The sequence below is a fragment of the Rhinolophus sinicus genome, linkage group LG01 (assembly GCF_036562045.2).
Source record: "Rhinolophus sinicus isolate RSC01 linkage group LG01, ASM3656204v1, whole genome shotgun sequence".
Taxonomy (NCBI): Eukaryota; Metazoa; Chordata; class Mammalia; order Chiroptera; family Rhinolophidae; genus Rhinolophus; species Rhinolophus sinicus.
Window position 1 is genome coordinate 61,769,293 of NC_133751.1, and position 15,013 is coordinate 61,784,305.

General features: G+C 41.0%; 1 protein-coding gene across 18 annotated transcripts in view; it reads right to left on the minus strand.

Annotated features, from left to right (window-relative positions):
- Positions 1-15,013, minus strand: part of CD86 (CD86 molecule) — an 80,459-nt gene that overhangs the window by 12,681 nt on the left and 52,765 nt on the right. For 4 of the 18 annotated variants that reach the window (XM_074331136.1, XM_074331108.1, XM_019714046.2 and 1 more), the window contains 2 exons: positions 14,181-14,226; positions 11,191-12,504 (listed from right to left, as the gene is read on the minus strand). In XM_074331136.1, the coding sequence (XP_074187237.1) occupies positions 14,195-14,226 (32 nt within the window). In that variant the 3' untranslated portion in view covers positions 11,191-12,504; positions 14,181-14,194. Of the gene's footprint in view, positions 1-6,548; positions 7,014-11,190; positions 12,901-14,180; positions 14,227-15,013 lie in introns of those variants that run through there. The other 14 variants (XR_012495970.1, XR_012495960.1, XM_019714047.2 and 11 more) reach the window with 6 other exon arrangements.

The window sequence follows — 15,013 nt, forward strand, 5'->3', positions numbered from 1 at the left end:
CATCTGTGTCCTACCCCCAACAATTGTGATGTAATTAGTCTTAGGTAGGGTCTGAGTGTAGGAATTTTTAAGACATTTCCAAGTGACTTTCATGCTAGGACATTGTACCAGTTAGTTCATCCCCTTGTACCTCTATCCCATTACAGCTCACCACAGGTAAGTCTTAGTAATCACCTCCCACAACATCCAGGCAGTATAAAAACCTACCTCCCATTGTCATCCAACTGGTGAGGAATCCAACTATAAAATCTCACCCTTAGGTTTTACTTCCTAGGACCCTTCCTGGTGACAACTGGCTTGTGTAGGGTTCTGTAGAAGCAGAGCTGAAAACAGAATCTTATCCAAGTGACTTGCCAGGAATGCTCTCAGGAAAAGAGTGAAGCAGTCAGGAATAGGGTAGGAAGAAAACCAGCAAGGATGTGGTCTAGCTGGAGACTCTGATCTGAGGTGAAGAGGTCTAGAAACCAAATTATGCTACAGAGTTAGCCCTATTTGGAGGCAAGGGGCCAACCTTTTGTACCCATATATCAGATAATTATTGGCTGACACCTGTCCCTGGAAGGGGTGACAGAGGGCTGGAGGAAAGCTTCTTAGCCAGGGCCAGGACTAGGGTGAATGAACAGGGTAAAATTTGAGGGCTGCCAAAAAACTCAGTAATCTATTTTAATGCAATATTTTAAATAAGTTAAAGGTAATCCAAAAAGTCATGATACACAAAATCAAATTTTAAATAAAGATAGAATTAGGAGAGGAGGTTCCTATGTGACTAAGGGCAAATCTCAGACAGAGTGCAGCTGCGGATTATCAGTCAACACTGAGATCATCTGGAGAATGGGTGCATTGGCTAAGGTAGAGGGGACCTGGGTGAGGCACCAACCACAAGTTTGGTTTCACTCCATTCCCCTAGAATTTGGGGGAGGGAGCAGGGGAGAACAATACTTGGGCCAACTGTTTAATAAAGTCAAAAATTCCTGGCTGTAGTGATTGCTTTAGGGGTGAATTTGTGACCCAAACAAGCCCAACCTGCATTCTCTCAAGGATATTTCTGCTGGAGGTACAGAGGAGATGCTCTGGACAACATAAGCTGGAGCTGCTTGTGGCCATCTTTCCCAGCTGTGTGGAAGGAATCTGCCTGTAATAGGAAAGGAGATCAACATGCAAAGAAAATCTAAACCAAAAATAAAGCTACAGAGAGAAAGAGAGTGGTCTGAAAACATTGATTGTGCATTTGGACTCAGCTGGGCCCAGGCTTTTCTGTTCTATGACGTACCAATGAGGAATATTTTTGTTGTCTAGAACAGAAAGTCTGACTTAAGGAATAAAACCAACTTGAGGGGGAAAAAAGGGTGGGAGGAGAGAAGGACGAGGAACGAGAAAAATGAACAATTTATTGGCTTATGTAACTGAAGAGCCCTGGAGTACGTTTGTTTTAGGGCTGGCCAGAGGAGCCTGCCTGACGTCACCATGACCGATTCCTTGGATCTGCCTTCTTAGGACTGGCTCCATCTTAGGGTTAAACATCAATCAGACAATATGCTGAGCGACAGATTTTCTGTTTTCCTCAAAATCTACTTACTCCTGTTGACAATAGTTCCATGATTCCTGAATCAAACACCCATGCCTAAAGTCTCTCTTTCTTTAGGATAAATTATTTCCGAGCACCACCATTTTTTCCCGACCATTCTCTTCACATGATCATTTATACCAGAGTCTTAGTGCAGGACAATTGAGGTCCACATTGCACCTCCCATCCTGTCCCAATATAACAAAATACACTTCTGCTGCTTTCATAATTTAAAAAAATCTTCTCTAAATTCTCATACTACCTTACTTCATTATGCTTTTTCTGGGTTCTCTCTTCTCTTCTTAAAATGAGTTCTTGGGGCGGCTGGATGGCTCAGTTGGTTAGAGGGCGAGCTCTGAACAACAGGGTTGCCGGTTCTATTCCCATGTGGGCTAGTGAGCTGCACCCTCCACAACTAGATTGAACATAATGAGCTGCCGCTGAGCTTCCAGAGGGACGGCCGGATGGCTCAGTTGGTCAGAGCACGAGCTCTCAACAACAAGGTTGCCGGTTCAATTCCCACGTGGGATGGTGGGCTGCGCCCCCTGCAACTAAAGATTGAAAACAACGACTGGACTTGGAGCTGAGCTGCGCTCTCCACAACTAGACTGAAGGACAACTCCCTGGAGAAACACACTGTCCCCAAATATTCCCCAATAAAATTAAAAAAAAAAAAGAGTTCTTAAACTTCTGCAAGAGGATACAGCCTTTTTTAACTTCTTCCCAAGATAATACATGTAAGCTCTTTAACACAGTTCCTGGCACATGACATGCTCAATAAATATTGGTCATGATGATGATGGCAGCGACCATGGTACAGTGTCACTTCCTTAACGTAGGTTTGGGAAGATTTCACAATTGTTTCCAATGCTTAACACCCTGATGCAAGATCTTCTTCATGGTTTACCTATATTTCCTGCTGCAAATCATTTCTAGTAAGTTCCGGATATAAGTAATTACTCAGGGAGAATGAAAATTCTTAAAATTCTCATTAATCTGCCATCTTGTTTCTTTAAGTCTTGCTACAGTATTTTTTTTTTTTTTCCATCCAAGGCTATTTAAACCCTGAGGACATTCACACATGTTACTATGCATGGCTGGTTTGGACACAGGAACAGATTTATTTTTAACATTAAAAAAAGCATTCCTTTTCTTTCTTTCTAGTTGATAATGAGAGTCTCAAACTCAGATTCTAAGAGAGTTCAACAAATAAATTGAAAGCTAGAGGAAAAATTACTAAATAGGTAAAAAAAGAAAAATATGAAACAATTGATTTGATTGTTTGGGTTGGCTGTTTCTTTTTTTAATGGAATGGACTTCATGTTTTCCCATCAAGGGGACACAGCTCAACTGTTCTTACAGAGGTTGTGAGGCCTGATTCCTGAGGGCAAATACTTGATGTGTGCAGTTAAAAAGTGGCAGGTGGACTGGTGGAAACAGCATATAACTAGTTTGTGCCCCAGTCAGCACGGCAAGCATACCCTGGCATGTTTTAAGCTTCAGTTATACGCTCTGGTTGCAAATATGAATTTAAGAAAGAGTTTTAATTATTTGGTAGCCAGTGATCTGGAAGCAAAGAGCCCCTGCTTCCAGCTCTGTGTCTCTGGTCTCTCCATCTGAGATTAACCTTTGCCCTAACCCCATGCTGGGTCTATGATATAGAAAAAGATCTTTTCACCTTGGTGACTAAATCAGAGAGTGTGATGTATAATACTAGTTTCAGTCTGCCAGTTATGCCTGAATCATCTAGTCTTTTCGACATCATATTTTAGGATTTCTTTCCTCTCATTCTGAGTGCAGAGAACTCCTACCATCCATGTCTCCTAAAGCGACTCCCTTAAATTCCCATTTCTCTGTCATTTGGATCAGTTTCTGTAGTAGAGTCTACTTGGCCCAGCTCTGATGAGCCTGGGCACCAGCATCCAATCTGGAAATGTCAGGTTTCTCCTAGTTCAGCTCCTTAGAAAAGCCATACTTGGATAGTTTCCCTGCCTCTAATTTGCACACCCTTTCCCACCAACAAACCATCCTCTGCATGGCTGCCCTCTAAGACAGACATCTTTCAAAATCTTGGCTGGGAGCTCCTGGCTCATGAGAGACCCACTTTTTATCTCAGCCTGACTGCTTAGAATTTCCTGTTATATTTAGTAAAGACAGAGCTCTCTGCTACCATGACAGAGAAGTATATATTATGGAATGTCTGGAAATAATCTTGAGAAAAGGAAGATAAGGAAGGTCTTAGAAAGATAATTTTGGCCTCAGACAGAAAGGATGGAAAAGTCTCATGTGCCTAGGGTGATTGCATGAATCATTCCAGTCCCTGGGTTGAGATGTTGAGAGACTTCTTCCAGTGAAGCTGATGTAGCAGGAGTTGTAGGAGCCTTTCTGGCTTTCAGCAGGGTGTGAAGGACTTCTGGGCTGAGGGTTATATGAAAGAATCCATGCCCACCCTATTACTCCACGATGGCTTCCTGTTCTCATTCTCCCACTACTGATGCTCCCTCCCCATTCCCAGCCCCACCCTGCTGTAACAAACTAAACAATTACATGTTTGCTGAGGCTCCTCTCCTCCCCTCCCGTCTCCTCTCCTCCCATTCCCTCCCCACCCTCTTTTCTTCTCAACTGTATAATCCCCATATCTTTTGGACTGCCCTTGATCCCATTAGGTATATAGATATTAACCCTATTTTACACGTAAGGAAACTGAGAATCAGACATGTATTAAGAAATTTGCACAAGGTCACATGCCAACTATAGCCATGTCAGGTCTCTCAGACCCAAAGTCTATGCTCTTGCAGCATTATACTCTGTCGACTCCCACCTCCCAGCTCTCCCAGCTAACAGGAAGAGGAGAGGGGCACGGTGAGGTGGAAAGCACCCTGGTCTGAAGATCGGGAACCTGAGTTCTGGTCATGGCTCTCTTTGATGTTTGGTGAATCCCCGTTCTCTCTCCTCTCGTTTGCAACATAAAAGGGATGCTTTCTACATTCTACATTTCTTCCATTTCTAATAGACCGTTAGGACAATTTAGTGACTTTTTACTCAGTACTATATATATTTAGGAAACCAATGAGTTCACAGCTTTTAGTCTCAGAAACAATGACACACAACCAGATTATGGGAAGAGAAGCCTCTTTGCCACATGCCATATATGAGTAGTATTGAGGTGGCACCAATGCCAGGATGGAGAGCTACTTTCTGACATAAGTTCATATATATTTTGAGAGGATATGTTTTATAATAAAAACATGTAGAAAGTATGGAGCACTCTAATCTTGGTCAAGTTCCACTTGTTTATAAAAAGTACTTCATTGTTCTTGTGTACATATGACTAGGAAACAACATAATTGATGGCAGGAGGAGGAAGCCTAGGGTATTCAGTTTCCTCTGAAAACATCCTTAGTAGACAGCCTTGACCCAAGACACAGCCTCTATGGTTCCTCCACCTCTGTGATTCTGATTTAGACTGTATAGTTATAGAGTCCTACAAATATTGAGATGTATTTCCCTTTCCTTGTCCACTAACAAATAAACAACACAAAAAACTTACTAATCACCACAATCGAAAGTGTAGATTAATAGGAAATAATTTGAAAAGTGGGAAATCTTATGTGCTTCCTCTTCAGACGTGAAAACTACTGGTTCTGATCTCTTTCCTGTTTCCTTCATTATTGTGCCTTTCATCCTTAATACTTGTTTGCAGGAAAATATTTTCTTAAGAAATGTATAAGGAACAGAGATAACTGCCTACATAATTGGAAACATTTTGCTACATGCTGATACTTAAAGTGTAGCAAGCTTCAGATATGTTGCTATAAACGAACATTTTTCATTTTCTATTCTGCTTTTAGCTTGATACCACCCCACCCTCGTTAAGTCTTTGCTTTCTGTTTCCTATTTCTCCAGACCCTGCTTCCTAATTCCTGTGGTAACCAGTCTCCATCAGTCCCCCATGAGGGACAAGGGCTGTTTAGCTTCTTTTAAGCTCTAAAATTACCTGATTTCACAAAATAAGAGCTTTTACTTTAGTTAATAAGAATGTCTACTGAAATTGAGAGGTAGATGCAGGGCATATCTCAACCTACTGTGTAGGACCACGTACTCTATGAATTCTGTTTCCTGTTGGCTGGGAAGAGCAGGTCTGGTATGAAAACTCCAAACTAATGGGTTCTGAAGGCTGAGACGGGTGAGGGGGATGATTATCCTGGTGGCCAGAGGCAGCTTTTTTTCAGTGTCCATCCAAGTCACAGTTAAGAGTGGGAAACTAAAGTTCCAAACTGGGAGGAGAAGCTGGTTGTCAAGGCTAAATGGTGGCAAGGGCAGGAGGCAATTGGGTGGTTGAAAGCTAAGCCTGTGGGGGAGAAGTTGGCCTGTAGAGCATGACTGCCCAGACCAAGGGGTTTAGGACTAAGGCTGTGCACAACAGAAGAACACGTGCTTTCTCAGTAGCTTGGAGGTCCCCTGAGGAAACCGGGAACTGCTCTATAAATTGGCCCATGGACAGGGTCATGGTGCTTGGTGGGAAAAGAATGTGTTGGGACAGGAATGAATGATTGCTGGAAAGGGTGTTCTTTGATCACAAGGATATGGTGTCAATTGTGTGTAGCCTGGGTAGTGGTGAGATACGTGGACCAACAGAGGTATTTGAGCTGGTCTTTAACGATGAACAAGAGAGTGATATGCAGAGGGAGACAGGGAGAAATATTCCAGAATAGCATAAATTAAAAAACAAAACAGATAATATAAGCTATATTTTGGAAATGATTAGTAGATGTTTTGCCAATAAAAGAAGAGGGGAAAATAAGGTTGAAAAGAATTGAGTTCGTTTTGAGTCACACTGTTGATGACTTTGGATTTTTAGGCTGAAGGCAGTCAATGGTGGAGCTCTTGAAAAATTTGAGTAGTGAAGTTCCAGGTAAGATAGTAGATTAATACACATCTAATTCCGTTACATCCTGAAATTCCACTAAAACTAAAGAAAAAATATTTTTTAATATTTTTAATATTTAATATTTAAATACTTCCATTTAAAGAGACAAATTTAACAAGTACAAGAATAGGAAAGGAGACAACAATTTGGGATCTGAACGGTAAATGGATGAGCAATAAATCACTTAGCAAGGCAGAACAGCCAAATCTTATCTGTCAGTTGGAAAACCCAAGAAACAACACAATATACACCCCAGAATCATCTAAAATCTCAGGAACTGGAAGGACTGGTAACCAATTGAGGGTGAAGATTGGGGTGAAAGATGAGGGCCAAAATAAAGGAGACTGAATAAAGATTGTTTGAGAAGCAGTTAGAGCTGAGCTGTCCTTTCTCACGCCACGCAGCTGGTCAACTTCCTTCTCCTGGGCAGAAGTCTGAAGTCTTGTTCTCTGGAAGAGGTGAAGCCGAGAGTGTTCACATTGAGAGACATCTCACATGTTTGGGGGTGGAGTCACCATACTGAAAACACATGGATTAAGTAAATTTATGGATACTGAATAAAGACTACAGAGACCCCACTACTACTACACACACACCCTTCTCTATTCTCATTTGGTTCCCAAAATGCTGATTGCTAGACTTCTCCCTTACAGGCAAAACTACCAGCCCAAGAGGAAAGAACTAAAGATTGTTTGCCAATATAGGCCCACCCAGACCCCTTTACAGTATAGCTAAATTTCGCAAGTCCATTTATGGACTCAGATCCTCCAAACAAATTTTTAGTTCTTCACTGTTAATTGTGAACAATCAAGGATCATCAGACCTCTGAGGAAGCCTCCAACATAGATAATATAGATGATATAGAACAAAGCAAACAAATAGGAAGAAACAACTTGGAGGCTACAGAGACAACGCAGGAAAAATAAAATTTAAACAAATAACTTATCATTAATATCTTTAGAGAGCTAAGAGGTGACATTGCAACCATTAAGAACAGGTTCCTTGGAAAAAAGAAGCATTTGGAGAACAAAAGGAGCTCTTGGAAATGAAAATATGACAGCTGAAATTCAAAAACACAACAGAAACTTTGGAAGATAAAGTTGAGGAAATCTTTAAGAATTTGAACGAAAGACAAAAAGATGGAAAAGAGGACAGAAAGATAAGAAAACAGGAATATCAGCCTAGGAGATCCAACGTTGAAATCCAATATCCTAGAATGAAAGATTAGAGAAACAGAGGGGAAAAATAATCAGTGAAACAATTCAGGGAAATTTCTCTTGAGTGAAAGATGTAAGTTTCCAGATAGAAAAGGCCACCACAGTGCTAATCACAGTGGATGAATAGGACTTCATTACAAAATTTAAGAACAGTGAAGATAAAGAGAAGGTCCTAAAAGCTTTCATATAAAAAGATGAAGAGTCAAAACACAGATATCTCAAGAGCAACTAGAAGCTGGAGGCAATGGAAATAACTTCTAACCCAAAATTCTATACCAAACCAAATGATCGATTAAGTAGAAGAGTAGGACAAAGACATTTTCGAATATACAAAATCTCGTTAAATTCTCACATATCCTTTTTCAGAAAGCTACTGGTGCATATGTACAACCAAAGTGAGGGAGTAAGTCAAGAAAGACAAACTATGAAATGCAGGAAATAGGAGATCCAGCTTAGGGCAACTATTATCCCCCAGGCCTATGGTATAACTTGTTCAGATTGGGGCAGGTTTGAAAATTTGTGTCTAAGAACAGTGCGGGATTCTGTATTTGTATGTGTTTTTCCTCCTGGAGTGAACAGGTTGCCATGGTGAAAGACAATGGACTCTCACTTTTATTATAAGATCCCCATTCATGCTGGCATTAATTGAAAACTGATACAATAGATATGAATATGTATACACACAATATACACACACACCCTTATTATATGTAGGCATAGTGTGTCTACAGAAAGATGCATAAAAAGCTGGAGATTGGAGTTGCCTCTGTGTGGTTAGGAGCAAAGAATGTGAAGATCTTCCTTTTACTATATACCGCCTTGTTCCTTTTTTATGTTTCACACAGAATGTGGGGTAAGAAACAGCAGACTGGGGTCAGTTGGGTGGTGATTGTCATGTTCTTGGCATGAGGAAAGAAGGGGTGGATGCTAAAGTTAGAGGGATCCTTGCCTGGCCTGGTGATGACCAGATGTGGCAATATGATGGAGGTGGGCAGTAGGTGTTGAGAGTTGGAGGGCAGTAGTCAGAGATGGCTGTGCTCTCTAGCCTGTGTTAATAAATGTGAGGGCACTGAATGGATGAAATTGGCTTCATAATGGCAAAGAAAGGAGGGTGATTTGCAAAAGAACAATAAGGGGCAGGGACGGAGGGGCAGGATTTGGAGGCAGCAATTGTAGTTCACTTTCCCTCTGACCAAAAACTCATTTTCCCCGGTCACATCATGTGCGTTATCATCCACAGTGTCAGGCCTTATGAGATGATGGAATGTCTTCTGGAAAACTCCGTCGTGGGTCCTCTGGAGGGCTTGGAGGGCTGAGGTAGTACAGTGTGAGATGTGGTACAGGAATTCAATCTGCAACCAACCCAAACGCTGTCTCTTCTATGGCCAGAAAGCATGAGGCTGGGAAATAAAGGAGTGGAGGGGGACGCTTCACAAAATTTCCCCAGCTCTGCCCCTTACTAAGTTAGCGACCTTGGGTAAACTGCTTTGTGCCTAGGTTCCCTCATCAGCAAAATGGACAGCGTATCCCAATACCAACATCACAGTCAGTATGAGGATTAAATGGGATAATGAATTTAAAGGTTTAGAAGAGTCCCCAGTACAAGGTAGGTAAACACCGATAATGATACTACTATTATTAAACCTAAGGACCTCTTTTAATCATCCTTGGCTTTCTTTTCCCCAGATTTGGAACACAGAAGGTCTAGAGAAATTAATATACAAAGGAGGGATGTTTTTATCAGAGGACATATTAATGTTTCACTCAATCTTTAAACAAATAGTTTTGAGGCAGTATCTTAGGTGTCTGGGATCCATTGGTGAAGAAGGTGGACACATCCCTGCCCTCACAGAGACTGGACAGCTTTCTTTTTTTCCAGAATTCCTGTGCAAGTATTTATTTATCTTTAATTGAGATATAATTAACATATAATGTATTAATTTTAGGTTTACAACATAATGATTTGAGATATACATATATATATACATATATATGTATATATATATACTGTGAAATGATTACCACAATAAGTTTAGTTGACATCCATGACCACACATAGTTACAAATTATTTTTTCTTATAATGAGAACTTTTAAGACCCACTCTCTTAGCAATTCAAATATATACTATAGTTATATAAATTTATTCTATAATGAAGGTATTTTCAAGGAATACTTTCACATTAGTCTTTGTTCAGTGTATGCACAGGCAAGTAATTTAAAAATTACATAGTATAAAAGGTTACAAACTGAAAAGCAGTTATGCCTTCCTTAACTCCACATTTCCCAGTTGTCCTCAGAAACAATCGCTCTCACTGGATCTTTTATGCCTCACTACTGAGATAAACATAGAATTATATTAGACCCCTTTTCATACAATGGTTAGGGGAAAGGGAAGAGGAGAGGGTTTGAGATGAGTCAGAGGCTTCTAGTTAGGGTGACTGGCGAATGTGGCTACCACAGAGACGTTAAGAGGAAGAACGTTTGAGGTGTGATCACAAAATACAGTGGATGTTTAAATTAAAAAATATTATTACAGTAAAAGATACTTCGCCATTAACCCCCCTCAGAATACTCCCCCTCACTTCAAACACACTTATCCCATTTTTCTTGTTATTTTCTGAAGTGTCTTTCGTAAGTGTCTCTAGTTGTGCTGTTGTGGCTGCCTTGATGTCCTGAATGGATTCAAAACGTTTACTTTTCATGGTCATTGTGACATTGGGGAAGAGCCAGAAGTCACACGGTGCCAGATCTGGTGAATAAGGTGGATGAGGACACACCATAATGTTTTAGTTTAACAGAAATTGCTGTACCAGAAGCGATGTGTGACACAGAGTCTTTCCATTGTGATTAGCAAATAATGTGAATGCTGCTGCCAAGTGCCATCCAACAGAAAGGCAGTGATCTTCAATATGGGAGATGGCACGTTGAACTGTAGTAACAGGTAACAATGTGTGACAAGTTTCAACTTGTTTGGTGCAGTCAGTCAGGTGTGAGCTACAGTTGAGAGAAGGTATGTTTTAAAGTGTGCCATAAATCATCCTCCATCACGACAACGTTCCGTGTCACACATCACTTGTGGTATATGGCAATTTCTGTCAAATAAAAACATTACAATGTGTCCTCATCCACCTTATTCACTGGAACTGGCACTGTGTGACTTCTGGCTCTTCTCCAAAATCAAAATAATTCAGGATATTGAGGCAGCCATGACAGCACAACTAAAGACACTCATGAAAGAGGATTTCCAGAACTGCTTCAGAAAGTGGCAAGAAGGATGGGATAAGTGTATTTGAAGTGAGAGGGAATATTTTGAGGGGGATTATGGCAATGTGCCTTTTTCTGTAATAATTTTTTTTATTTAAACATTTACCATGTTGTTTGATCACACCTCGTACATTAGGAAGACACACCTCGTACATCAGGCTATCAAGGTTGAGTAGTACTGCTGAAGTAAAAGCAGAAAATGTAGACTTTGAAATCAATTTGACAATTTATTGAGAATTACTTGGTACAAAATATGTTAGGAACTAACAAGATGCTTAGAATCTAAAGAAGGCAGGGGATGGGTAGAACACACAACTGGTAATGTTACAAGGACGAGCATGGCTAGCACAGCTGTCTATAGCCCTCTATGGCCTACAGAATTATTACTATAGCTTGGCCTCCCAAAGTTCTCTTTAGGTTTGGGCTAAGGCTGCTCCATCCCTCAGTGATGCTGCCTTAAAGCGAGGGGCTCCTAACTCATTTCCCCTGGGCTAGTATATTCTTCTCCTGCACCCAGTTTTCCAGTCATTGAGAATGATGGGCATAGACAATCCTCAGACGCAAACTCACTAACATTGTTCTGGGCCAGCCGATATCTCCTTAGAGCACCTGCAGGTTAAATCAGCCTCTGGATGATTTACATCCTGGTCTTCCTAATTTCACTCCAGCTCTTTATCTCTCGGCCATTAATTGAAAGAGTCCTAAGCCTCCTTCCGTTCATCCCATTATCAAGATGATGGCTTGCTCTCCCAAGCTTTGCTTCCAGCCAGGTAAGATGTCACAGCATCCTGGGTATCATCACAACCCCTCACCAACCACCCAGGACACTATTATCCGTTTTATGTCCATTTGGACAGATTGTCCATCTGTTGCTTGTCCCAAGGCGTGTTGAAGGACTGGACGGACTGGACATGCACGTACATTTCTGTTGGTCAAGATCTTTCTTTCTTTCTTTGTTTTCTCTTTTGAATATTGTGATCTGTCCGTTGGTTCTTGCACAGTTGTCCCAGGTCATTGTCTCCGTCAGTTTTTTTTTTTAAAGAAGAGAAGTAGGGCTCACGATGCACAATCCAGTGCTCTCTGCTAAGGCTTATCAATAGTGTGTTAGGTACACAGGTCTTCCTCAGTATCAGCAACAACCCATACAGAAATGGCTCCAGGGTCTAGAGCTGGTTCCAGCTCCGTCTCTCCTAGTCTCCCAAATTTTGAGCTCGTCTGTTCATTGTCATCAGCACACTAGGCCACTGCTATCCTTACTGACTGACCCTCACAGAAGGACAAGGAGTCCTTAGCAGATGGATTTGTCTCAGGGCATAGTAATTATATTATTATAGTGATGTGTATTTACATTATTATAGTCAAATATATTTCAAAATGTTAATATTAACCCTATAAAGCCGTAAAGTTTGTAGCTCCCACTCAGACTGAAGAGGTAGGTGGTCAATCACAGGTGTGCAAGATGGACTGAGGCACTCACTATCTTAGAATTCACGGTGGATAAAAGTCACTGTTCCTGGAAATGGGAGTTCTACAGAAAACATAATTTATAAAATTAAGAAAAGAGGCCAAATCTGAAACAGGAGGTGTTAGTCCTAAACATTATTCCTGAGCTCGGAGCCAGTCAGGTGGGCTTGGCCCACAAATTCTGAAATTAAAAGAAGCAGTTAAAACCTACTCCTGATGGAGCAGAGCTGGCATTCTAGGGAGGCATCTTGGAGTCCCCACTATTATTAATAGTAATATTTTGTTTAGAGACACAATGAAAAGTTCAGCCAAAAACTTGAAAACATCAAAAATGGATATAATCCAATGGACTTTAGTCTTTAGTTAAAAATGTTTAGCACTTTTGTCACCTGAGACTGTCTTCGAAATGTTATCAACACATTGAGTTTCATCAGATCTTTCAGGTACATGGTTTTCTACTCTTAAAAAAAAAAAAAAAAATAGAAAAGAGAATTGGGTGAGATTTCACAGTAGAGTCACTTTCTTTTTCTAGATTTCGATGGCAGGGCAGAATATAAGGGGCCATAGCAACAAGGGGAAGCAAACTATGAAGAGAGAGGTGGAGAAGTGTCATCCATGCTTCCTTTAATGACTACCCTCTATTTTTCTCTAGGCCTGCCCCTGCTGTGTGCTGAGTCCCTGCTGCCTTCCCTCTGCAGGCATTTCTGCACCATTTCTGACCTGAGACTGACAGGGCAGGCCAGACCTCAGCTTCCAGGCGCACCTTCCAAGATCCCTAGACTCACAGTGGCTAGTGTATCCAGATAAGTGCTTGGCACTCTGGGGTCCTAACTGTGTCTCTGTGACGACGCTCTTCACTGAGGGTTGTTTGACCCCATGACAATGCAGCCAGAACCCTGATATTCTTGATAAGCCCAGTTTCTCAGAGGAAAATGGAGGTATGAACAATCTGATCACATCATGTTGTAAAAGGACTGATCACCAGGAATCTTTGTGCATTCCTTTATGCACACATTCATTCTTCCAACAAATATTTATTGAGCACTTACTTACTACATTCCAGGCACTGTGCTGAGTGCTGGCAGCCCAATGATGAGCTTAACTATATGATCCCTGCCCTCTATAGAGTTTAATTTAGTTCAGTTTATAGAGTTTAATATGCTATTTACACAAATATGTAAACATACTTGGTATTATGAAGAAAAATGACAGGGATTCACATGACACTATACTAGGCTAACATAATCTAGTTTGGGAAGAAATTTTTAAAAAGTGCTGCTTGAGCCAAGACTTGAAGAATGAGGTAAAGAAGTGGCAGAAGAACATTTCAATCAGAGGACACAGCAGATGCAAAGACACAGAGGCTAGAGGGAACACGTTATCACTCCTCACTTATTCATTTATTCATTCCACATATGTAGGATATCCACTAGTAGGAACTGTGCTAGGGACTGGGACTACCATGTTGAATAAGATGCACCACATCAGACCACTGTGGTATTGATTTTTTACTTGACTATGACTGAACTTGTCATGCCCCTTGAGCACTGTGCATGGGACACCCTGCCATCCATTTACAGCTAGGACATTTTTCTCTAGGTCCTATCTAGTCTCACTTTCTCTCCCTCTCCATTAGTTCATTTGCTGAGGTCTCAGTATGTCTCAGACTTAAGCCTAATCAAGTTACAGACCCTCTGGGAAGCAGACCACTTTCAACAATATTGTAGGGTAAGGACTCACCTTTGCTTGGCCTGTTAGTTCTCTTCCCCCTCCGTTTCGATGACTTCTGAAAGAGACCAAAACAACCTCAGAAAATGTATTGCCCATTTATACTAAAAGAAGGAAAGCTTGAAAAGGCTGCACAGTTTTAGGACTCAGAGAAAAATCATTGCAACCTTATATGTGGAATAGATGGTTACTTGACGCAATTTCAGGCAGTGAGAAGGAGAACCTTGCATCCAAAAAGCAAATGCCTTCCTTTGCTCACTGTGCCCAAACTTCTAATGTTGGAAAGAGGTTTTTCACTTACAGCTCTACTCTTTGCTAAAATAAAAACGCTACTGGGACAGGTAACACATTTGGTTTTAGCAATCATTTAGTGATCGGAAAAGAGTTTCCAATTCTTTTCTGAAAGCAAGGTTTAGGAGGAAAAGGAAATCTTGAAGATATTGACACCACAATGGGTCATCTAGCTGGCACTACCAAATACTACATACACAGTGTCATGTGGATGGGCCCAAGTAGCTGGCTAGACTTCTCAAAGCCTGAGTTGCTAGTGGTATGGGCTAGCTACTGACGCAACCTGGGGTGTAAATTCCTCTAGGTTGACTGTTGTGACAGTGCTATTGCCCCATTCAGAGCCTTACAGCAGGAGTTGTTAACCTGGGTGTCCATGGAGGAATTTCAGGACCATTGGAATCTTCTCAACAACATTCCTGATGGTTTTGAACATTTCCTGAACATCATTGGTAGTTCATGTGTGTGCGTGCATATGTGTTTAAAAAATAATCAGCTTTATTGAGATATAAATAATATATAATAAAATCCAATCATTTTCCATATAGATTTTGATG